The 25,178-nt window shown below is 44.3% G+C and overlaps 1 protein-coding gene across 4 annotated transcripts in view; it reads right to left on the minus strand.

The window, feature by feature from the left end:
- Window positions 1-305: 305 nt before the first annotated feature.
- Window positions 306-25,178, minus strand: part of Bcap31 (B cell receptor associated protein 31) — a 42,414-nt gene continuing 17,541 nt past the window's right edge. For all 4 annotated transcript variants that reach the window (XM_052741836.1, XM_052741817.1, XM_052741807.1 and 1 more), the window contains 4 exons: window positions 4,481-4,616; window positions 3,466-3,586; window positions 2,587-2,687; window positions 306-726 (listed from right to left, as the gene is read on the minus strand). In XM_052741836.1, the coding sequence (XP_052597796.1) occupies window positions 688-726; window positions 2,587-2,687; window positions 3,466-3,586; window positions 4,481-4,616 (397 nt within the window). In that variant the 3' untranslated portion in view covers window positions 306-687. The remainder of the gene's footprint in view (window positions 727-2,586; window positions 2,688-3,465; window positions 3,587-4,480; window positions 4,617-25,178) is intronic.

Here is a 25,178-nt window from a genome sequence, read left to right on the forward strand (position 1 = left end):
CAGAGAAGGCACCAGGAAGTCTTGCTGGTTTAGCGGGCTTCCCAGACATTTGCCAACTCCCAGGGAGACTGACAAGACAGACACTCCCCAAGAGCCATAAACTAGAGTTGTCCTGGCTAAAGGGGAGAAAGAGGGGGAAGGGCAGGGGCAGAGAAAAGAGGAGCTTTGAGGGCAAGTGTGAGCCTGCTCTTCAGGGGCTAAGAACAAGTTCAAGGAAAGGAAGAGTACCACACTGAGCGTCTGCAACTTTCCTGGATACTTTGAAAGGGGAGAAGCAGAACCATCCCCAAAGCCTCAGACACAAACACCTTGTAACATAACAACCTTTATTGCCCCCAGGAAAATACAAGTGACTTGCTTCACAGCCTCCTTTAGGACACACAGCAAAATAAATGGGGCTCAACTGCAGGCCAGGTCACAAGTGCCCTTCTACACTTCTAGGAGTGAAAAGTGCCCTAGCCAGGCAGGACCATGGCAAAATTACTCCAAATGAGCAACAATCAGGTCCCTTTTGGTATGATAACAGTATGTGTAAAGGGGTTTAAAATAATGATCTATAAGCTGTGGAAGAAAACTGGGGAAGTAGAAGGGAATAAACCCAAGTACCAGGGGGAAGGCTAAGCTCCCAGGAATCAGTGAGCATGGGTCAGGTGGAAGCCAGCTGCAGGCAGGGAGAGAAACAAGCCTTTACTCCTCCTTCTTGTCAGAGGGACCACGTACTGAGGCCTGGAAAAGGAAAGAAACCTCAAAGAAGTAAGTTAGCAGGGCCCACCCCCACCCCTTGGGCCTTTAGTATTATGGCCCCAAGCACTTGGTTCCTCTCTCCTGTTAACAAGTACCCAGACAAGCAAGGTGCCCTACCCTCAACAGTACCCAAAAGCTTGCCAGGGTTGGTGTGTCAGCCTATCCATTCACTAGGGAAGACCCTGGACCTAATGCCAGGAGAGGACTGGCAGGACCTCAGTGAGCTGAGCCCCACTGGGGTGCAGTGGCAGCTGGAGGCGATAACTATAGTTCTCTTTTACTACAGTGCAGTGAGAACAGAACCAAGACCTCCTCTAGAGCACACAGCAGACCACCAGCCTTTAAGTCTCAATTTAGGATCTTTCCACCATTGTGTACTTTCCATTGGTGTTCTTAAAACCCAAATCCTTAGGGGTCCGGAGATAATATCTGCCATAAAAGCATGAACACCTGGGTTCAATCCCCAGAACACATAAAAAGACAGGTATAGTAGAGCATACTTATTATTCCAGAGCTGGCGAGACAGATCAGGCAGATCTCTATAGCTAGTCAGCTTAATCTACTTTGTAAGTTCTAGGCCAGTAACAGATCCTGTCCCATAAAAATAAGATGGATAGCTCTTGAGGAGTGATACCAAGGTTATCCTCTGGTGTCCATACACATGTGTCGACATGGACATGGACATATGGACCCCAACCCCCAAGTCCTGTCCAGATAGCCTAGAACATTCATTCTGAGGGCCCAGGCAATCCCTGTGGGGCTGGGCCCTTCCTCTGACCCACTACCTGATGTAAACCAAACAAATCTAGGGATACTTAACTTGGCTCTTTCCTGACTACCTGAGCTTCCTGCTAAACCTAGAGTTGTGAGGCTAGCCTGAAAACTCAGATCAACAACTAGCACCTACCAGGTGATGTGGTGATACACTGTGTACCCTAATAAACTTGCCTGAGGATCAGAGGACAGAGCCAGCCACTAGATTAGACATAGAGGTCAGGCAGTGGTGGCACACACCCTTAATCCTATCACTCGGGAGGCAGAGATCCATCTGGATCTCTGTGAGTTCAAGGCCACACTGGAAACAGAACCAGGCAGTGGTAGCACACACCTTTAATCCCAGTACTGGGAAGCACACACACCTTTAATCCCAGGAAGTGATGTCTGGGCAGAGAAAGGTATATAAGGCACGAGGAAACAGGAACTCATTCTCTTTATGCTGAGGATTTCATAGAGGTAAGAACTAGTTGCTGGCTGTTCTGCTTCTCTGATCTTTCAGCTTTCACCCTGATATCTGGCTCTGGGTTTTTTATTAAAAGACCATCTAAGATTTGAACAACAAGGTTAAGTATCCTTTCAGACTTTGCCAAACAATACCCTCCTCCCATCCCATAGGAAAGGTAGACAGAAGAAGATCCCTACTTATTGAGGGGTTTTGCTTTTTGAGGCAGGGTCTCAGTATGTAGTCTAGGCTGACCTGGAATTTTCTCAATTCTCCAGCCTCAGCTTCCTAAAGTACTAGCATTTTGGGTGTGGCCACTGCACCCAGCTTTCCCATGTATGTTAAGTACCCTCTCTTTAGGAGCTTGACAGTGGATTTTAGGTACTAAGGGCTCAAAGCAGAGAGAGCCAACCTATTGACATGGGCTGCCCTTAGCAGGTTCTAGCCTAGCATCTAGTACTATGCCATACCTCCTGCATGAAGGGTTCTAGCAGCTGAGTCTGCAGCAAGTCCACACTTAGCAATAAAGGAGGCAGCAGGCTCGCCAGCACCCCTAGGAACTGTGTTGCAGGACCCCGACCATCCTAACTCTAACCTGCACCTATAGGTAGGGAAATACTGACCTGCAGCTTGGCATGCTCTTCCAGCAGGCGGTCATATTCCTTGGTAAGGCCCTCGGACTGCTTCTGCATGGCCAGAGCCTCATTTTCAGCTTTCTCTAGTTCTGGCAACAATACAAATGAAGACAGGAAGAAATTAGAAGACTGGGATTATATAAGAAAAAAAACCTACCTACTTAAAACATGGAAAACTGCTCTGAATCTGTCTCAAAAGAGGTTGTACAGACAGGTTCCAGTGTTTGTCAATGTCTCTGTCTTTATGTCTCTGCCACTAGAGAGGTGAAAGGAAGGGATGACGCAACAGATAGATGGCACAAAAAGTCAGAGCACTGCCCCCATTAGTCCCTTCAATGGAGGGACATTAGTGGTTCTCAGAAGCGGTGACCTTTTGAATGGCTGGCAATGAGAAGCAATGAGCAAAATCCCAGCATTAAGACTCCTAGTGACAGTGATACCTTACAGAGTATTAGTGGTCAATACCTACAGTACTGAATGAGTCTGGGGTTAATCTAGGAGATGGAAAAGCGAAGGGAGAAAGGGAGAATAGACCACACAAATTCTTCTTCCTGACATTTCTTTTGTTTTCAGCTCCCAAGCATCTTGAGGCTCCCCCTGCCTGCCTGCCTGCCTTGACAAGAAAGCCCCAGTAGGCACTACTAAAGCATACACAGCAACTGCTAGGGCTTCTCCAAAGCCTACTCAAACCAATGAAATGTTCTAGCAGTGAACTAACTCAGTCACATTTGGGTATGAAGGTGCAGAACGCTATGTTTGTTTCCACCCAACTTTGAGTTTGCACATAAAGTGTGCTATTAATACTCGATACAAGGAGACAGCAGTATGCAGTAGAGCCTCTGGATGTAACAGGGGGGCAATCCTCACTTTTCTTGGTGTTGGCCAACTCATCCTTTAGCTTCTTCAGGTCATTCTTCAGGCTCTTGTTCTCCTCTAACTTCACCTCAGCACTCCCAACATCCAACTTGCCTCCGTCCTCAGCAGCTCCCTAGGGAAAGTGAAGGTAAAGCATCTCCAGACCAGTGTACTCCATGGAACTGTGATTTCTCAAGCTACCTAAAGGAATTACTTGCCCTTTTGGAAATGTCAAGACAGAACTGGCCACTACAAGATCCCAGGCACAGACCAGGATATGGCTAGCTGCTGAGGAAAGGAGAATGGCCAGCAGGGGCATCTGCTACAAGCTCACAGGCCACACACTCTGCCCACCCTGGCCCCTAGACCTACCTTCCCACCAGTAAAGCTCAATGACTCTATGGAGTTTACTCATCTAACCAGAGACTCAACTTGCTGTCACCTGGAACTCTCTGCCCAGATAACCTAACCATTCCTATTCCTTCTCTTCCCTGGCTCTTGCAGTTCACTGCAGGCAATGACCCCAAAATTTGTTCCTATCCAGCTGTACCCCACCAATCGCCAGACCATCACTCTCTTTCCTAGCTGGCTTATACTTCACCTCTTCTGACAGGCCAACAAACTGGTCTCTGCTTCTTTCCTAGTACCAAGGGGTCCATCAGTCCCATGTTCCTGAAGGACTGCAGCTGACAGCTAACTTTTGAAGAATAAGAGGCTGAAAGTCCCAGCATAGGTCCCTGCTCCCAGATTTCTCATCAGAAAAGACCACAACTGGAACCAGCATATGGATACAATAATGGCAATACCCTCTTCCACTACTATGTCCCTACGAGATAACAGAAGGCAAGAGACTCACCCCAGATCCTTCCAACAGGCACATCATCCCCACTAAAACCTCCCTTTGTCAGGCAACAGCACTCTCACACAGGTCCCAGCCTACAGTGACTACTGTGGACCCTCAGAAATGTGACTCTAGCACTGTGGTTCTGCGCATCCCACTCAGGTTATGAAGGCCGACTTAACTCACCTTCTTTAGCTGGTCATTCTCCTCCATGTATTTCTTGGCTGCCTCGCTGGCACTTTCTGCCTGCTTTTTAAAGGCTTCATTGGAGGCCAGCAGTGTGGCCTGCTGGGAGATGAGAGTTACCAGGCGTCTAAGCAGGCTGCAATTGTTTACAAAAAGAAGGGAGAAGTGAGAAGCACAATAGCAAAGGGCCTGGCAGGAACTCTTCCTGGCTGCTACCTGCCCAGCCTGCCTCCAGCCCAGACCTGGCAACACAAAGCAGGGCCCAGGAACTGTCCTCTGCCACCTCCCCCAAACAGCTACACTGGGCTCTGGGAAGTATCTCAGGGAGGGATTGGAAACAGAAGCACACCCAGGCATGGCCTAGCTATATAGCAAAAGGTCTTGAAACACCAGTATTTTCCAGGTAAGGGCCTAGATGTGCTAGACAAGCCTCAGCACTGTTTTCCTCCCTGCAAGGCCAGGCTTGCCTCCCTAAGAGAACAATGTCAGAAAAACAAATTTGGGTGCTTCCAACTTGCCAAGTAAATTCCTGAGAGCTACTTTATGAGGTAGTTAGTACTGCTACCCTCATTTGACAGAAAACCGAGGTTCAGCAGGATGAAGCAATGTGTCTAAGATAAAGAGTCAGAAATTCACGTAGCTATAATTCCAACTCCTATCTACTTGACTCCAAAACCTGCATTGAGAAACATATTCTCTCAGCTTCTAGGCCCCAACATGAGAAGAAAAAACCTCTCCTCCAATCCCCTTCCCAATCACATCTTACAACCAGCTGACAAAATGTATCTGTTATATGATAGCATTCAAACCGAGGTTGTCTTTCACTACTTGCGACAGAGAAAGAAGAATCAGGACACAGGTGTCTGTTGCCTGTCTCAAGCAACTGGAAAGGTAAACAGGTAGCAGGTGGGGATAAGCACTGGTCCCTCAACAGTAAGACTAGACAGAAAATAGAAGGAATTGCCACAGCCTTGAGAAAGGCACTGCTCAGGCAGCCAAGAAAGGGGAATACTTTCACACATGTCTCAGAAAGTCTAACCACAGCACTTGTAGTCAGGCAAAATGCATGCAGAGGCCTGGGGAAAAAGGATGAGGAAAAAAGGAGAAAATATGCCTGATGCCTATTCCAGGGCACTTCAACAAAAGTGCTTGCTCAGGGGGCTGGACAGATGGCTCAGAGGTTAAGAGCACTGGCTGCTCTTCCATAGTTCCTGAGTTCAATTCCCAGCACTCACATGGTGGCTCACAATCACCTATAATGAAATCTAATGCACTCTTCACATTGTTTCCATAATAAATAAATGAATCTTTTTTTTTTTTTTTAAAAAGTGCTTGCTCAGAAGAGTAGCAACAGACTTAGTGGCCTGCTCCAGGGCTGACCTCTCTGGTCCATAATGCATTGGCACTCTGTCATCCCTACCTACAGCCTGGGCAGGCAACAGAACCAGAAGCACAGAGCAGGTAAACTCTGTTCTCAGTTTCAGCCTAGGCTCTGCAGGGTTCTAACAGAACCCTTTTTGGGAATGCACATGTGGAATAGAGGGGCTCCGTAGGTCTTGCTTTGAGGAGAAGCTCCCAGGGGTCTCTGGTGGCATTGCGAAAACCAGGCTGTTGATTCCTGGCAGGAGAGGAGAGTTTCCAGTGACATGTGCTCTCTAAAATTAGCGGCCCAGACCTCGTGGCCTAGAGCTCAGGTTTCCTGCCTCAGCCCCAAGCTGCCCACCAGCCTGCCCCCCACTGGGCTGAAGCCCTGAAAGTAGAAGAAGCTACCCCAGCAGCCAGCAAGAAGTCATGGGCCTGACTCATAGTGGTCAAAAGTCACAGAGAAGCCAGAAAGAAAGGCAAGTGTGACTAGTCCCAACTCCTAGCACAGAAGCTTCCTGGTTCTCAAACAGGTCCCTTTAAAGTTTAAGAGGGCCCTCCCCATAGCTAGAAATGGGGCAAGGGGGCAATGTGTGTCACTTGGTGGTAGAGATGGAGCCCATGGACACTGCTGGGTCCTAACAAAAATCAGTGAGTAACCAAGGGTTGCTAACTCCCACCTGGCCAGGCAAATGGCTACTAGGGAGTGTCCACAGCTGTCACCCCAGTGGTAGATGACTATCACAACCAGAAAGGCGATGCTGTCAAGAACAACAGTCACAGTGCAACAGCTATCGTCAGTGCTATCCTAGGCCTTCCTCAGATATTGCGAACCAGGGTTTCCTAGACAGTCCAGGATACCCACAGAATCCAGCTTCCACAAAACCCAAGCATAAGACCTTAGACAGTGTCTGCTCATAATTCTGGCCTTTGGTTTTCAGCCATTAAGAGAACCAAACTGCCAACGTAGTCCTGATTTTCCTTCCTCTGGCCAACTGTCATGGATATTTCCCACCTCCCTTCCAGGGCACTCTAGTTGGCCTCCAAGGGCAAACAATTTAATTGCACCAACACACACCGACAGTTCTTTAACACCACCTGTGTTGGAACTATGCCTCTAATCCATCCAAGGCTGACTGTGGGTCATTTTCCTTGGTATATTGCATCTCATGCCCTTGTCTACAGCTCCTCGTCAACTTTCTTGCCATTTCCACTTAAGCCCTGGCCTTACCCCCTAACTGCCTCATCCTTCACTCTTGAGTTTTCAGAGGATATGCACTCTGTAACATATGCTGCTACTAACAGATCACTTTTAAGATGTCTGCCACCTAGTACTCTCTTCCTCAGGTGTCTACTCTGTACTCTAGATTTTCTTCCAGCTAACTTTATCACCTAAAGGGTTTATCTGCTACCAGACTCATAATTCAACTACCTACTAAACATCAGCTTCTGATGTTATCACAAACACTCCCAACACAGTCTGCCAAGATAGGTCTTCCCTTACTCCATCAGATGGAGCTACCAAGTGTGTCCCTGATGTAGTGCCAAGCATGTAAGTGGTCTTGGACTCTGTCCTCTTTGCTCCTCACCCCAAGTCACTATCCAGTGCTTTCCATTTCAACTCTGGAGAGGATACCCTTTAGTCACCCCACTGCTAGTGTCTGGTGCTTCCTCCTACTGGCATCTGTACAGAGTTCCCATCCACCTCAGAGCTGACATATTTGACTGGTTTCTCCTCTAGTTGAGCCACTGTGTGAGAGTAATGCCAAGGCATCATCATCCCTGAAACATGCCTAGTTTTGCACATCAGTCATCATATCCTTTCCTAGCCAGTTCAACCATCACCTCCCTTGGGAAAGATTTTCTTGTTGGGGAGGCACCCTCTGATGCTCCCAAAGCAGCTCCCACTTGTATCCACTTTCTTGGGATATTCAGTTATCTGGTTGCCCTATCGGGCTACAAACACCTCTAGGCTGTCCCTATACATGCCATCTCTACTCTCCCAGACCAGGTACAATGAAAAGAAGCTTTCCAGGTGACCTAATTTCACTCCTGGGACAGGGGAAGGGGCATGTTTGAGGCTGATAGTCAGGTCCAAGCCTGCCCATTTTTTCTTGCTAAACCTTTGTCTACCTGGCAGCCTGGCACTGGGGGAGGAGGGAGAGGACAAGCCAATATAGCACTCACCGCCCTATCTAACAACAGAGAACATAAAAGCAGCAGGGAAGGTGCTGGCTCAGACACTCTGTGTGTCAGAAAGCAAGCTAGGCTTATAGCCGAAGTGGCAGCTGAGAAGCCACATGGGAAACTCAATTCACAACCTCAAGCTAGGGACAGACCAAAGCTCTGGCCTCCACCCCAAACCTTAGGGCCCTAGTAAGACAGATTAGGCCCTTTCCAGCATTTGCCAGCCTAGGAGCCAGCCTTCTAGAACATTTTACTGCTCTTTCTCACACTGAGCTGTACATCCAGATCCCACTTGCTAGTCACCTCTCAGGCACTGTCTACATTGTTCTCTATGGCATTTTCCAGGCCCCTAGTACTAAGTGTGACATATGGTGAACAGGGACAAGCTTCAGAATTGCCATACTCTGATCCCAAAACACATCAGCCTATAGAAATCAGAAATGACTACTTTATGGCCTCTACTCCTGTTGTATTATCTATCATGCTCTGTTTTATCTTCTAAAGACTTACTCAGATTAACTGTTCATACCTATTCACTTTAAAAAACATAGGTGAAAACCAAAGAACCAAAGAAAGTTCCTAAAGGTCTAGGGTAGTCATTGATAACAGTTCAGATTAACTGAATCCAAGCACAGACATGAAGCCCAGAGAACAAAACTTAACAAAATACAGATGTGCCTTCAGCACACAAATTCCTGAACTCAACTTGGTGCTCCTGGTAAAATATTCTTGGAGGCTAAGCAGGGCTATCATGCTTTTATAAAAGGCTGAGTAAATAAGAGAAGGCAGAAGAAACTGAATCTCTCTGACCTCTAGAGAAACAGGCCAAATACATTAAGTAGAGAGACATGGCTCACAGGCACTTTTCACCTATCTATCCCAGTGAGCAAACAGAAGGAGAAAAACATGAACAGGAAGTAGGAGAAGGAGCAAGTCCCAAATGAAAGGTCCCATGATGTGGCCCAGAACAGCCTCAGCTGAGAAGCTACCCCTGCAGACATGTTGTATACACAAGTTCTTCTACACTTCTGCCCCATACCAAGTAGGGCCTTGGTGTCACAGTGCCACCTGCTGACTTCATGTTGTTATTGTCTAGCAAAGTCGTACAGTGTGGCATGGCCTTGGGACACTCTGTGAATATGCCTCAACTATTAGAAGAAAAGATGAGGTGGCTACCCGACAAGGAACCACAATCAGGAGATGCCCAGGCAAGACTCCAGGTGAAGCATGGTAGTACCAGAGCTCCCACTGCCCCAGGCCTCTCAACCTCAAGTACCAGCAGTCATGAAAATAAGGAAGAGATAGAGAGTCAAGCCAGCCATGCTCAAAAAAAGGGGCCATAACACTCAAGGCTCTCCAAGGAGATCCACATGGCTGAGTTATGACAGAGGGTAAGGCAGAAACTCCTGGGATCACAGCATCAAGGATCTATGTCAAGTTTCTATGCCCAATATCCCTTGACCAGAGCACAGTAGACAAACTAGATTGAGCAAGACTAGCAGTAGAACACTTTGTAGGAAAGGCTCCTGCCAGTGGATATAAAGGATAATGGTGTCTCTGCTGTGGTAGTGGTCCTAAGGGTAGAGGAAGAGAGGCTTAGAGAAGGGACCCATGGGATGGGGATTTAGCTCAGTGGTAGAGCGCTTGCTAGGCCCTGGGTTCAGTCCTCAGCTCTGGGGGAAAAAAAAAGAGAAGGGACCCACAGGCTGTGTCATGGGTAGTTTCAGATTTGAAGAGAAGAGTTCTAGAGGCTACTACAGAAGAATATGAAAGTTTGTTAACAATACTGAGTGCTTTTATACTTAAGATGGTGACTGGTAAGTATGTGATTATGTGTGTTTTCCATTAAAATTGCACAAGACACATGGGATGAGACAGGACAGCATACCCTCAGTTCCTGGGTTCGGAGACAGGGTTAAAGTAGTGCTTTTCAGGCATAGCACATATTACAGGAAAAGAAACCCAAGAGGTAGGAAAGTGACTCAAGTATTATGTAAATAGGTGGCAGAAGCAAGCTAATCCCCACCCATGTGTTCTGACTTTGGCTTAGCAGAAACCATGCCATCTTCCGTGGGTGAGTGTACCTGGCTCTCTCTCACCACTGGCACTCCATCTTCCTAGCTTCCCTCTCCTTTGCAGCTCCCAAGCCTCTTCCTCTTTCTGGAATACACTCAGTCCTGACTGTGCTCAGTCCAGCTTGCTTGCCTTGTCCTCCCAGGCATGCCCTCAGTGTGCTCTGCTGCCCCTATCCATGAGCTGCTCCCTCAGAAGCCTCCTTATGAAGCAGTTCACAGAGTTCCATTTCTCTCTTTTTTGGGGGGCGGGGGAGTGTTGTGGTTTTTGAGACAGGGTTTCTCTGTGTAGCTCTGGCTGTCCTGGATCTCGCTCTGTAGACCAGGCTGGCCTCAAACTCACAGAGATCCATCTGCCTCTGCCTCCTGAGTGCTGGGATTAAAAGCATGCAGTGTGCCACCGCACCCACCCAGAACTCCCTTTCTAGCCAGCATCTAGGTTCTCACATTCAATACACTCAGAGTAAAATATCCCAGCTGCCAGTGCCTCTCACACCATCACTCCTGCCATTACTGCCTTGGTTCAGACACCAGCATTTCTCATGATGACTTTTCATGCCTAGATTCTCCTGCTTTCCTCCATCCCATATACTCTTACAAAAAAAAAATTCCTAATCCATGATGCTGACATAGTACTACTTAAATAACTTAACTGTCCACCACTGAGAGACCTTGCCCTTTGTCTATCCTGACCCTTCTACCCTACTCTATCAGCTAGGACCTGTTCAGCTCCTCCCAGTGAAACAAGAACACAGAAGGCAAAAAGAGACAACAAGGGCAACACAGAGATCCCAAAAAGGACCAGGAGACTCAAACAAGGTCAGATTAGCTAAGGCATAGGAAAAATGACAACTGAGAGACATTTTCCACTCATTTTGGTTTTTCAAGACAGGGTTTCTCTATGTAGTTTTGGAGCCTGTCCTGGATCTCGCTCTGTACACCAACCTGACCTCAAACTCAGAGATCCTCCTCCTGCCTCTGCCTCCCAAGTGCTGTGATTAAAGGCATGCACCACCACTGCCTGGCCACTGAATGTATTTTTTAAAAAAATAGGGCCAAAGGCTTTGTGTCCACCAAATGGAAATTGGAGATAACACAATGCTGGAAAGATAGATGGAAAAGCCTTCACAATAAACTAGTTTAAAAATTCAAGTTAGCAACTGGGAGGTGGTAGTACACACCTTTAATCCCAGCACTTGGGAGGCAAAGGCAGGGATCTCCGTGAGTTCAAAGCCAGCTTGGTCTACAGAGTGAGTTCCAACACAGCTAGAGCTAGAAAGAGAAACTCTGTCTTGAAAAAAAAAGATTTAAGAACATTTTTTTTGTGGTTTTGCTCATGAAACCTGGAATATTTGTGCAGAACAGGCAATCCTCTACCACTAAGCCATGCCCTCTGCCCCTGAGAAATAACTATTAATGTGAAAGTAAAATGTTGTAGAAGTATACACCTTCCTGAAATGTAGAGGTAGAAATGAACACTGCATTGTAGGGGGCAACTTCTAACTCTATACAGTCTTGGCTGACATTGAACATGCTATGATCTTCCTGCCTTTGCCACCCTTGTGTTGGGATTGTAGGAATAAGCAGGTAAAACTTGATTCTGTTTTTTAAAATGAGGTGGATTCTCCAGAAGAAAAAAATTCCATGTTCGTGGTCAAAGCGTTCAAAATTTGAAACTTCAACACAGCCAGTGATAAGCTCTGGGAGTCAGAGAGGCTTCTGAATTACTCTGAATGTCAATTTCTTCCTTGCAAAAGTCCAAAACTGTATTATGTGCCTTGTCTTAAAATGCTTAATGAGTAATAAGATTGATATTTATAGAAGGATCTGGAAAGGTATTATGTCAAGACTGGCTATTGCTAGACATGGTGGTGCATGCTTTTAATCCCAGCACTTGAGAGGCAGGGGTAAGGGAATCTTTGTGAGTTTGAGGCCAGTCTGGGCTTCATAGTTAGACCATCTCAAAGGAAAAAAGAAGTGCAGCTATAAACAGGGTTAGAGTTGGTGGCTCAGTGGGTAAGAGTGCTTGCTGTCTAAGCATGAGGACTTGAATTCAGACACTAGCCCCCAAATAAAAAGCAGGCCATGACTACACGCACCTACAATCCTAGTACTATGGGGAACAGAGACAGGAGGATTTCAGGGGCTTGCTTGCCACTAACACTGAATGCCAGCCTTGTTTCAGGCTTAGTGAGAGACCTATCTCTGTGGTGATATATTGTGTACCCTAATAAACTTATCTGTGGTCAGAGGACAGAGTTAGACACTAGATTGCACATAGAAGCCAGACAGTGGTGGCACATACCCTTAATCCTATCACTGGGGAGGCAGAGTTCAAGGCCACACTGGAAACACAGCAAGGCAGTGGTGGCACACACGTTTAATCTAAGTACTGAGAAGCACACACACCTTTAATCCCAGTAAGTGCCAGCAGGGCGGAAATATATGGGGTGGGGAAACAGGAACTAAAGCAGTTCAACTGAGACCCTCAGGGGTGAGGACTCAGGCTTTCAGTCTGAGGATTCATGGAAACAGGATCGGCTGGAATTGGTGAAGTGAGGTTGGCTGTGGCTTGCTCTGCTTCTCTGATCTTTCAGCTTTCACCCTGATATCTGGCTTTGGGTTTTTTATTAAAAGACTATCTAAGATTCAAACAACATATCTCAAGGGAAAATAATGTGGAAAGTGACAGAGCCAGACACCTGATGTCCTCCTCTGCCCTCCACATCCCCACAAATACATGCACATACACCAAATGGTAATACAATATTTTAGAGAGCTTATTTTCCTATTTTTGCTCATTTAAAGTCTCATTTGGGTGAGACGAAGGTTAAAGGCAGTTGAGAAGAACTTACTTAATATGCAAAAGAATATGGGTTCAATTTCTAGCACTACAAAAAAAAAGCCTTATATTCCTCTAATAAATATGTACTACCATTTTATTTATTGATCTTCAGATATATGAAAGGTAATAAGACATTACAGTTACTAACCTCTTACAACAAGACTAACACAAACAGGGAAGTGGAGTTTAGCTCTCAAACTGTGCCAAACCTGCCTAGCAAAAGCCAGGAAAAAGAGCTTTCTACTATGTGATCTGCAGCTGGATATGACATAAACTCACTCATCCAGTACTAACAAGTTTTATCACTGCAAGGAATGCGTTATCTGGACCAGGTCTAGAATCAGGCATGGACTCTGGGTATGGCAGCCTTTCCTGAGTGTCCTCTATTTTTACAAAGGCCTATCTAATATAAAGGATTGTTACAGTCTCTCCTGGTTTCTGCCAGAACCTGAACAAAATACACTAGACTCAGACACATACCCCAAAACCCCACATGGGACATCTTGTAGCTGGCCAGTGTCCTAGATAAGCCTTATTTGACAAATTGAAGACTAGGGGTAAGAGAGGAAGGCTGCTTATTTAAAGCCACAGAGCTGCTGGAAGAAAAGCATGGGTATGGGAACATAAGCCCACTGAACCTCTAATATCATTCTACTGCCCATACAAGCACAGATAACCCAACAATGTAAAGATGTCTGCTCTCCACCTATGCTCCCACATAACATGGGCATCCCTCTGTATAGACAAATTTCTAAACAGTCTTATTAAATGAGGAACACTGAGCCAAATATAGGGGTGAAAGCCGTAGAGATCAGGGAAACAGTGAGAGCCACCAACTAACCTTAGCTCACCGGGCCGCCGTAGCTTCCCAAGAGAGAGATACTTCCTGTCTACCCAGGCTTTTATTGCCTTGCTGTTCTGCCCTCTCATTGGCTCGTAGCCTAGCTACCTCATTTCCTTGTCACTGACTGTCTGTGCAGGCCTCCAGGTCTCTATGGTTGGTACTGGGATTAAAGACGTGTGTCACCACACTTGGTTGTTCCCTAGTGTGTCCTGGAACACACAGAGACTCTGCTTGCCATGTGATCGGATTAAGGGCGTGTGCTACCACTGCCTGCCTGAATGCTGGGATTATGAGCATGTGCCACCACCACCTGGCAAGAACATACTTCTAAAAGAAAGTAGTAAGACTACTGGCAGTCTAAAGCTAGCCTGTGTGATACAGCAAGACCCTAGCTCAAAAAAATAAATAACAAACAATTCAAAGTTCAGAACATTCCTAGTATTACATGTAGCTATGTCTGGGGATAAGATCACAAGGGAGTTTGACATTTCTCTAATTATGTGTACTTTAAAAAAAAAATGGTGTTGCCAGGTTGTGGTGGTGTCACACGTCTTAATCCCAGCGCTCAGCTGAGTTTGAAGCCAACCTAGTCTACAAAGTGAGTTCAAGGCAGCCAGGGCTACACAGAGAAACCCTGTTTTGAAAAAAACAACAAAACAGTGTCAAGGGTCTTGCATAAAACATATCCCCAGCCTGAAATTTCTGGGTTTGCTTTTTTCCCCTCAATATTCATATCCACATTCTCTCTCTCTCTCCCTTCTGTGTGTGTGTGTGTGTGTGTGTGTGTGTGTGTGTGTGTGTGTCTGTCTGTCTGTCTGTCTGTCTGTTTATGTAACTGTGCACACCAGTAAAGGCCAAGGGAGGACATCTAATGTCCTGCTCTACCACTCTATCATGTCTCCCCTTGAGACAGTGTCTCTCACTGAACCTGAAGCTAGGCTGGCAGCCAGCAAGCCCCAAAGATCCTCCTGTCTCTGCTTAACCACAGCACTGGAGTTACAAGATTTTTTTTTTTTTTTTTTTTTTGGTTTTTCGAGACAGGGTTTCTCTGTGTAGCTTTGCGCCTTTCCTGGAACTCGCTTTGGAGACCAGGCTGGCCTCGAACTCACAGAGATCCGCCTGGCTCTGCCTCCCGAGTGCTGGGATTAAAGGCGTGCGCCACCACCGCCCGGCTGAGTTACAAGATTTTTACATAACTGCTGATGATTTGAACTCAGGGTCCTCATGGTTAAGAAAGGATTTTTAGCCACTGAACTATCTTCCCAGCCTCAGTTTGACATTTCTTCTACAGTTTGAATGACTTAAGACTCTTGTTTATATCTGTTTGTGACCAAGTATAGTAATTCTGTAACTAGAAAATAAAAAAGATGGTTATTTTTTAAGTGTTTCTGAGCAACACATGAGTTTTATAGATATAAGGTATAGACAGGAATATTTCTGTGGCTAAGATCACACAAAAACAGAAATTCTAGCTATACTAGGGCAGGCTGACATGAGAGGACTACAGTAAATTCAAGGGCACTCTAAAATACAGTGAGATCCTATCTTCCCCATGTCCCCCCCCCACACACACACACACAAAAGAAATTTCTTCCAGCTGAGTGGAATGGCATACACTTACCACCCCAGCTACTCAGAAGGCTAAGACAAGAAGGAAGATTGAGTCCAAGCAGTTGAGGTCAGTTTGGGTAACAAAGTTCTTTAAGGGTTATAGCCACTATCATAGAATCTGACCCTAAGATCATGGAGGAGAATGTACTTCTAGCAAAATCCTAGAAACAACTAAATAGATTGTGAGCAACTGGTAACCCACACTGATCCTTGGGATTGTTGCATCTTTTTCCAAGATGTGGCACAGGACCACCTTGTGACTAGATGGAGCCACAGGAGGGTGCTATAGGCACAGCTAGGCAGCTAGCACACGGCTCATGGAGCAGACACTTGTGGCTGCTTGAGCAATCTGAGGAAGAAGTTAAATCAGCCATTTGTCTTGCCTTATATGCTTGTCAAAGGGAGAAGGGTAAACAGCAGTTGTCAATTTAACAGATAGAGGATTAGGACTACATGAGCAAACTCGGTGGTGGACCCAAACTGAAGTTTTCCATCCCAAGTATCACTATGAGATTATATATGAGACCTACTTTTTATCGGAAGCTACCCATTTAGATTAGAAAGAAATTTCAAAACACTTTTGTATACTTATTATGGTATTGCCTGATGGTCTGCATTTCCCTGTGTTAGATCACTTATGTAGAATGCATAAGTCCGTGGGTTTCATCCTCAGCACAAGGAAAAAACAGAACTATGTGCCCGAAAGTGAGAATTTTACTATACATTCATGCACTAACAGTTTGTTCAACAATTCACCACACATAACAGGGCTCTGATTAGATTATAACATAGCTTTTGCCTATAGGAAATACACAGTTGAAACAGAAAAGGAAACTACATTCAAACCGCAAAATTTACAGTGAAGGGTTTAGCCGAAGTTCTTTATAGATCTCAATAATCTACTTTAAAAAACATAGGACTGAAGTTTATAGATCAGAGGCAGACTATGTATGTATACAGTGTGCAAGAGGCTCTGGGTTCAATATTCAACATTGGAAAAAAAGTTTGAAACACTGACCACAACCCACAAAAGCTTTCTACTAAGAGGGAGGAATATTCAGTGCTGTGGAATGTTCTGTATGGCAAATGTGTTGCTAATTAGTTAATAAATAAAACACTGATTGGCCATTGGCTAGGCAGGAAGTGTAGGCGGGACAAGGAGGAGAATAAAGCTGGGAAGTGGAAGGCTGAGTCAGAGAGACACTGCCAGCCGCCACGATGTCAAACAGCATGTGAAGATGCCGGTAAGCCACGAGCCATGTGGCAAGGTATAGATTAATGGAAATGGATTAATTTAAGCTGTAAGAACAGTTAGCAAGAAGCCTGCCACGGCCATACAGTTTGTAACCAGTATAAGTCTCTGTGTTTACTTGGTCGGGTCTGAGTGGCTGTGGGACTGGCGGGTGGCAGAGATTTGTCCTGACTGTGGGCCAGGCAGGAAAACTCCAACTACAAATGGCGTCCAACGTGGTGGCAAGAGTTTCCACCTAAAAACTGAGAGAAAAGATTCTAAAACGGAGCTAAAAACAGTTCCTAATTGTCTCTCTCAAATGAGCGGCAGCTGCCGGTTTGAGCTACTGGCGGGTTACTGGCGTGCGCACTCGACCTGCAGTATGGCGGGAATGAGGCCTCTGCAAGTGGCACATTAAGCTGCGTGGTGGATTTAGCCTTTGCAGGTACAAAACAAAAAAAAGAGGTTTCTGGGCTACACGTTGCTTGGCTAAAAGCATAGACCCCCGATAGCTCCCAGAGCTGGCGGAAAACCATGGCCATGTTGGGAAGCTGAGGTGGGTGGATCCAGCAGCCACAGCTGCTGCAGTTTAAGGCAATAGATTCACAATAAGACAGATTCAGATGTAATAGTTTACAATGTGTGTAAAAGATACGTAGGCTTGAAAGAGACAAAAAAGATGATATATAGAGTTATAGAAATAAATACATAGTTTTAAAAAATAAAGTCTTTAAAGAGACAGTAAAGGTAGTATAAAAAATAAGCCACGTAAAAATGGATATTACACAGAGAATCTGCATTGTGTTGTCTTTGGGACTTTTAACTGCAGAAAAATATTTGATTGTAAAAGCTGTTGAGTTATGCCAAAATGTATATTTTAAAGGTACCTTGACTTCAAAATTTGGATATAAGGATATGTTACTTTGGAAAGGAGACTCTGCTTTTGTTTCCACAGAAAGCCAGAGGCTATGGATTTGTTCCAGATTAAGACACATCAGGTTTGACCAGCCAAGACCCCCTGAAAGGTCTCCGATGACACCATGGCCCAGATGATCCAACATCCAGAATGGTTTGAAGGCAACTGGCTCAGACGATACACCCTCATGGACTGTTCCATAATCCTAAAATTTTCTTTGTTTCCCCATAAGATACATCGCCCCCCTCCAGCAGGAAGTAGTAAGAGAAGCTACGCCCAAATTCCCAAATTGTATGTAATTTTACTTTGTTAAGGTTAAAACCTTCCTTTTGAAAAACAAAAAAGGGGGAAGTGCTGTGGAATGTTCTGTATGGCAAATGTGTTGCTAATTAGTTAATAAATAAAACACTGATTGGCCATTGGCTAGGCAGGAAGTGTAGGCGGGACAAGGAGGAGAATAAAGCTGGGAAGTGGAAGGCTGAGTCAGAGAGACACTGCCAGCCGCCACGATGTCAAACAGCATGTGAAGATGCCGGTAAGCCACGAGCCATGTGGCAAGGTATAGATTAATGGAAATGGATTAATTTAAGCTGTAAGAACAGTTAGCAAGAAGCCTGCCACGGCCATACAGTTTGTAACCAGTATAAGTCTCTGTGTTTACTTGGTCGGGTCTGAGTGGCTGTGGGACTGGCGGGTGGCAGAGATTTGTCCTGACTGTGGGCCAGGCAGGAAAACTCCAACTACAAATGGCGTCCAACGTGGTGGCAAGAGTTTCCACCTAAAAACTGAGAGAAAAGATTCTAAAACGGAGCTAAAAACAGTTCCTAATTGTCTCTCTCAAATGAGCGGCAGCTGCCGGTTTGAGCTACTGGCGGGTTACTGGCGTGCGCACTCGACCTGCAGTATGGCGGGAATGAGGCCTCTGCAAGTGGCACATTAAGCTGCGTGGTGGATTTAGCCTTTGCAGGTACAAAACAAAAAAAAGAGGTTTCTGGGCTACACGTTGCTTGGCTAAAAGCATAGACCCCCGATAGCTCCCAGAGCTGGCGGAAAACCATGGCCATGTTGGGAAGCTGAGGTGGGTGGATCCAGCAGCCACAGCTGCTGCAGTTTAAGGCAATAGATTCACAATAAGACAGATTCAGATGTAATAGTTTACAATGTGTGTAAAAGATACGTAGGCTTGAAAGAGACAAAAAAGATGATATATAGAGTTATAGAAATAAATACATAGTTTTAAAAAATAAAGTCTTTAAAGAGACAGTAAAGGTAGTATAAAAAATAAGCCACGTAAAAATGGATATTACACAGAGAATCTGCATTGTGTTGTCTTTGGGACTTTTAACTGCAGAAAAATATTTGATTGTAAAAGCTGTTGAGTTATGCCAAAATGTATATTTTAAAGGTACCTTGACTTCAAAATTTGGATATAAGGATATGTTACTTTGGAAAGGAGACTCTGCTTTTGTTTCCACAGAAAGCCAGAGGCTATGGATTTGTTCCAGATTAAGACACATCAGGTTTGACCAGCCAAGACCCCCTGAAAGGTCTCCGATGACACCATGGCCCAGATGATCCAACATCCAGAATGGTTTGAAGGCAACTGGCTCAGACGATACACCCTCATGGACTGTTCCATAATCCTAAAATTTTCTTTGTTTCCCCATAAGATACATCGCCCCCCTCCAGCAGGAAGTAGTAAGAGAAGCTACGCCCAAATTCCCAAATTGTATGTAATTTTACTTTGTTAAGGTTAAAACCTTCCTTTTGAAAAACAAAAAAGGGGGAAGTGCTGTGGAATGTTCTGTATGGCAAATGTGTTGCTAATTAGTTAATAAATAAAACACTGATTGGCCATTGGCTAGGCAGGAAGTGTAGGCGGGACAAGGAGGAGAATAAAGCTGGGAAGTGGAAGGCTGAGTCAGAGAGACACTGCCAGCCGCCACGATGTCAAACAGCATGTGAAGATGCCGGTAAGCCACGAGCCATGTGGCAAGGTATAGATTAATGGAAATGGATTAATTTAAGCTGTAAGAACAGTTAGCAAGAAGCCTGCCACGGCCATACAGTTTGTAACCAGTATAAGTCTCTGTGTTTACTTGGTCGGGTCTGAGTGGCTGTGGGACTGGCGGGTGGCAGAGATTTGTCCTGACTGTGGGCCAGGCAGGAAAACTCCAACTACAATTCAGTGTGTATAATTTGCTTTATAAGCAAATATATGATGAAACACACAAACGAAGTCACAATGAACATATTTCTCAACAAAGTAACACTTTCTCAAGAAGAGGCTTAAGTGGTGTCGCACGCTTTAGTCTCAGCACTCGGGAGGCAGAGGCAGGCAGATCTCTGTGAGTTTGAGACCAGCCTGGGCTACAGAGTGAGTTCCAGGACAGCTAGGGCTACACAGAGAAACCCTGTCTCAAAAAAAAAAAAAAAAGAAGAGACTTAAGTAGATCCTTGAGAATATATTGTCCTCACAGGAGAGGACAGCTCCACATGTGTTACTGCCCCTGGAGACCTTGCAGTAGGACAAGATACAGAGGTGGAAAGTGGCAATTCTGATGATTCTGACCTTACATAGCCCTGGGCTGATTTTGTTTGTGTCTTGGTTTTAACAAAAAGTTCAAAATGTAAACAAAAAAACCTTATTGAATAATTACAATGTTTTTGTGCAACCATCCAATGAGTTTATGCTTATACTGTGCTATTAAAAAAATCAAAAGTTAGCTGGGATGTGGTGGTGTACTCCTTTAATCCCAGCACTCAAGAGCAAATGCAGGCAGCTCTCTATGAGTTCAAGGCCAGCTTGGTCTATAAAGTGAGTTCAAGGACAGCCAGGACTGTTACACAGAACCTGTAAGGCAAATCTTAAAAGGTCTTATTAATAAAAAACCTGGAGCCAGACAGATATTCGGGTGAAAACTGAGAGATCAGAGGAATAGAACAAGCCAAGCCACAAGTTCTTACCCTAGGAAATCCTCAGCCCAAGAGAAAACTACTTCCTGTATACTCACGCCTATATACCTTTCTGTGCCCTGCCATCTTACTTCCTCTCTCTGTCCAGCTACATCATTTCCTCTTTCCACCCAGCTCTATCACTTCCTGTCTGTCTGACTGACCTCCAGACCTCTATGGTTAACTAGTGATGGGATTAAAGGTATGTGCCACCATGCCTGGCTCTATTCCCAGTGTAGCCTTGAACTCAGAGATCCAGACAGATTCCTGCCTCCTGAGTGATAGGATTAAAGGTGTGTGCCACCATATCTGACCTCTATATCTAATTTGGTGACTGACTCTGATCTCTGATCCCCAGATAAGTTTTACTGGAGTGTACAAATATCACCACATTTCCCCCTTTTGTCTAAAATAAAGTTTATAGCTAATATAAAAAAAACTATATACAATATATATAGTCAAGAATTACATTAACGATGTCCAGTCCATTAACATTTGACAGATTCAGACAAAAAACTCTATTATTCATCCTATTTTGCTGAGTCCAAAATGTTGTACCTAATTCACATTCTACCCTAGCTTGTATTACCAACTGAAAAATATCTTCTGATGTCTTTCAAACTTATACATTTTACACCTCTGTAGTGAGTTTCTTTTCTGAATTTGTTAACAAGGAAAACTATAACTATCTAGTCTTCAACTCCCTCAGAGACCCAAGAAGGAAATAACATTACCTAGTAAAACAGGAAGTACAAACAAGCAACTTGCAAGAAATGTGAGGAATGACAGAAACAGCTTGGCTGCCTGGACAGTCACCTGATGTTTCTCTGCAATGTTGGGGCATCATCTTAGACCTACAGGCCTGGCATATCTGACAGACACATCTGTGAAGCAGGATTTTCTAAAGAGCCTTCCTACCTTGTCTTGGCAAGGATCGGCAGTCCTTTGTTTTGTGTCCTGCTCATCCATTTTGGACAGCATACTGTCAGCAGTTGATGCGAGGGCATTTTCTTGCCCAGTGGCTAACTTTTGCCACAGTGAAAGTTAACTCCATATGGAGTTTTTTCAATGCCCATCATCTTCTCTGAAATAGATTGGTGCTGCCAGGAGAAGACATGTCTCATTGTCATTAAAAAGAAAAAAGAAAAAAAAAATCTATGTTCTTAAAACATCTTAAATGCCATATTCTGTAGATCTCTGAAGTGTTTGAAGATGACCTATCTAAAATATATCTGTTTGACCTTGAAAACATACCTAATATGACTACAAGTTCAACTGTAATAACCAACTACTAACTTTCATTTCTTTATATCTTAAATAGTTGGTAATAACTTTCAAGGACTAGCAATTTGCATTACATTGTTAAATGAACTGTATAAGGTAGAATACCTTGAACAAGATTAGAAATATATATGCAGTATTTTCTGGCAAAATCAATCTCAAATCTGTATCAATATACATAATTTGTATACAATATACAAAAATCCAATCCAATGTAAAGTATTTAAAACTAGTAGTTGCTTTCTAAAAGTAGATTCAATAATCTACTCTTTTATCTTTTTTTTAAAGATTTATTTATTTAGTTATTGTGTATACAATGTTCTGCCCACACACATCCCTGCAGGCCAGAAGAGGGCACCAGATCTCATTACAGATGGTTGTGAGCCACCATGTGGTTGCTGGGAATTGAACTCAGAACCTCTGGAAGAGCAGTCGGTGCTCTTAACCTCTGAGCCATCTCTCCAGCCCCCTACTCTTTTATCTTAACATATCCAATCCAATGTAAAATATTTAAAACTAGTAGTTGCCTTTTTTTTTTTTTTTTTTTTTTGGTTTTTCGAGACAGGGTTTCTCTGTGTAGCTTTGCGCCTTTCCTGGAACTCACTCTGTAGCCCAGGCTGGCCTCGAACTCAGAGATCCACCTGCCTCTGCCTCCTGAGTGCTGGGATTAAAGGCATGCGCCACCACCGCCCGGCTTAGTAGTTGCCTTTTAAAAGTAGATTCAATAAACTATTTTTTTATCTTAACAAAACCCTGTCTCAAAAAACCAAAAAAAAAATCAAAAGTTAAATTTAAAACAAAAGCAGCCTACATGTGCAGTATTTATAAAGTTTATAGCATGGTAGTCCTTTACATTAACTTCTCAGCCCCCCCTCCAATATCTCACCCAGAGCAATGGCCTGTACTGCAAGCTATATTCATGCCCCATAAAGATACACTGTTTTTTTACTTTTGTGTACCTTTCCCTTTCATTATTTAAAGTTTATTTTACTTATATATGAGTGTTTTGCTTGCTTATATGTATAAGTACAATGTGCATGACTGGTGCCCACAGAGGTCAAAAGAGGGCATCAGGCTGGAGGGATGGTTCAGTGGTTGGCCCAGTGGTTAAGAGTACTGCCTGTTCTTCTAGAGGCCCAGGGCTCAATAATCAGCACCCACATGGTAGCTTACAATTTTCTATAACCAGGTATGCACATAATACAGAAACACACATGCAGATAAGACACACATATACATATAAATACATACATACATATTCATAAACAAATAAATAGGTGGGCCAGTAAATAAATAAGAGTCAGGCGTGGTGGTGTATAACTTTAATCCCAGCATTTAGGATGCAAAGGCAGGCCTGATCCCTGTGAGTATGAAACCAGTCTGATGTATATATGAGTTCCAGGATAGCCAGAGCTACACAGTGAGACCCTGTCTTGGTAGAGGAGGAGGGGGAGGGTGGGGTGTCAGATTCCCTGGAATTGGTTATAAATGGATGTGAAGCCATCACGTGTGTGGTGGGAATCAAACCTCCTATCCTAGGGCATCTGTAAAAAAAAAAAGTGCTCTTAACTGTTAATCATTTTTTGTTTTATTTTAGTTTTTTTAGAACAGGGTTTCTCTGTGTAACTGCCATGGTTGTCCTAGAACTTGCTCTGTAAACCAGGCTGGCCTGGAATGCAGAGATCTGTCTGCCTCTGCCTCCTGAGTGCTGGGATTTAAGGCCTGTATCACCACCGCCCAGCCCCTGCTCATTTGGTTTGTTTTGTTTTAAATGCTGAGTACTAAACTAAACTACAGGCTCCTTCCCTGCCTATGAGCTTTTGCCACTAATTCAACTAAGCTGCAACAAGGTCTATTCCCCAAGTCTTTGTGTTCCTGTTTACCTCAGTGTTCTTTGTCCTTGATGAACCTTACATGCCCATTTATAAATGTCTTCCCATTACAAATTCAAGTCTCACATTCCAGCCAGCCCAATTAGTGAGGCAATCTAGACAGCTGGGATTCTGAAAGGTCATTCATCTATTTGCTATTTCTGTTAGTGTCTACTTCTTGCCATATCTGCTCACCACAGCCTCATCTGCATGGAATAGGCCAAGGGTGGGCAAAAGCCTCATGTGGCCTCTATCTAAATGGCATTGATCTGCATAGTAGCAACTATACCTAAGTACACTGGTTAGGCCATCACCCTGCCCACACTTTAGCATTGGGTCCCTGAGAACTTTCAGTATTGGGATATTTTATCGTTTATTGGAAAATAAAACTTGGGGATAAATATTAAGGAATAAACCTGAGAGTCTACTTCCTTCATCTAAGTGAGCGCAACCCCTTGGCCCTGCCTCTTCCTTTTCTGTGTGCTTCTCTTTCTCCTCTTAGTCTGGCCAGAGAACTCATGGCCCATTCCAGGCAGCTGAATGTGGACTTTACCCTCCAAACAGAAGTCAGCTCCATTGGTGGTGGTCTCAGAACAATCAACATGAGCAAATCTCCCCTAACATTTCAACCTGGCAAATACTGAGAATCTTATGTTTGATCTATAGAAAGAAGGGATAAGACTTACAGAACTCTCCAGTAATTCAGACCCCCTTTCTCAAAAGCACACCACCTCTCTAGAATATGACTTCAGGTCTAAATAAAATCTTCCCATTCTAGTCATTTCCCCATTCACCCTCTCTACTTGGTAATTGGGAAGCATTTATCCTTCTCTGGAGTTCCTTAAGGATCAGTAGCAATTCCATTTCTAGATGATCTTATAGTTTCTGAATAAAATTTCATCATGTTTAAGCAAAGTTAATTATTTGGAGAAGCTTGGCATTCTGGTAGAGCCTTATATACTGGGGGTTTCAATCTGTCCTCCATCTCCTTACTTAACAAAGCCATGTAAAGCCTACTTTTCCTGCAGTTCTTCTCATTTCCCCGTGCAGAACAGCAAGTTTTCACTCTCCTTACTCTGTGTATATGTGTGTGTGCACATTAAGGATGTCACCTAGGGCCTTGAACACACTAGGCACTCTGCCACTGAGCTACACCCCCAGCCCCATTCCCATCATATTTTTTTAAAAACTCTATATATCTAGGGTATATGCCAACTTCTCTCAGCATTCTCATTTCCTGACTTTCCTAAATTTGAAGATGCTAAGCTTGAAGATGATCAAACATACTACTTCAAGCGAAGCAGGCTCACATATTTAATAATACCAGTAACTCAGGAGGCTAAAAAGGAATGGTAAATTTGAAAAACAGCCCAGGCAACTTGATAAGACCCCATTTCAAATCTTAAAGCAAAGAGGTCTGGAGAGATGGCTCAGTGGATAAGAGTACTTGTTACTCTTGCAGGGGACATGAATATAATTCCAAGCACCTATACAGTGTCTCACAACCACCCATAACCCCAATA

Source organism: Peromyscus californicus, unplaced genomic scaffold (genome assembly GCF_007827085.1).
Source record: "Peromyscus californicus insignis strain IS unplaced genomic scaffold, ASM782708v3 Scaffold_10__1_contigs__length_136768540, whole genome shotgun sequence".
Lineage (NCBI taxonomy): Eukaryota > Metazoa > Chordata > Mammalia > Rodentia > Cricetidae > Peromyscus > Peromyscus californicus.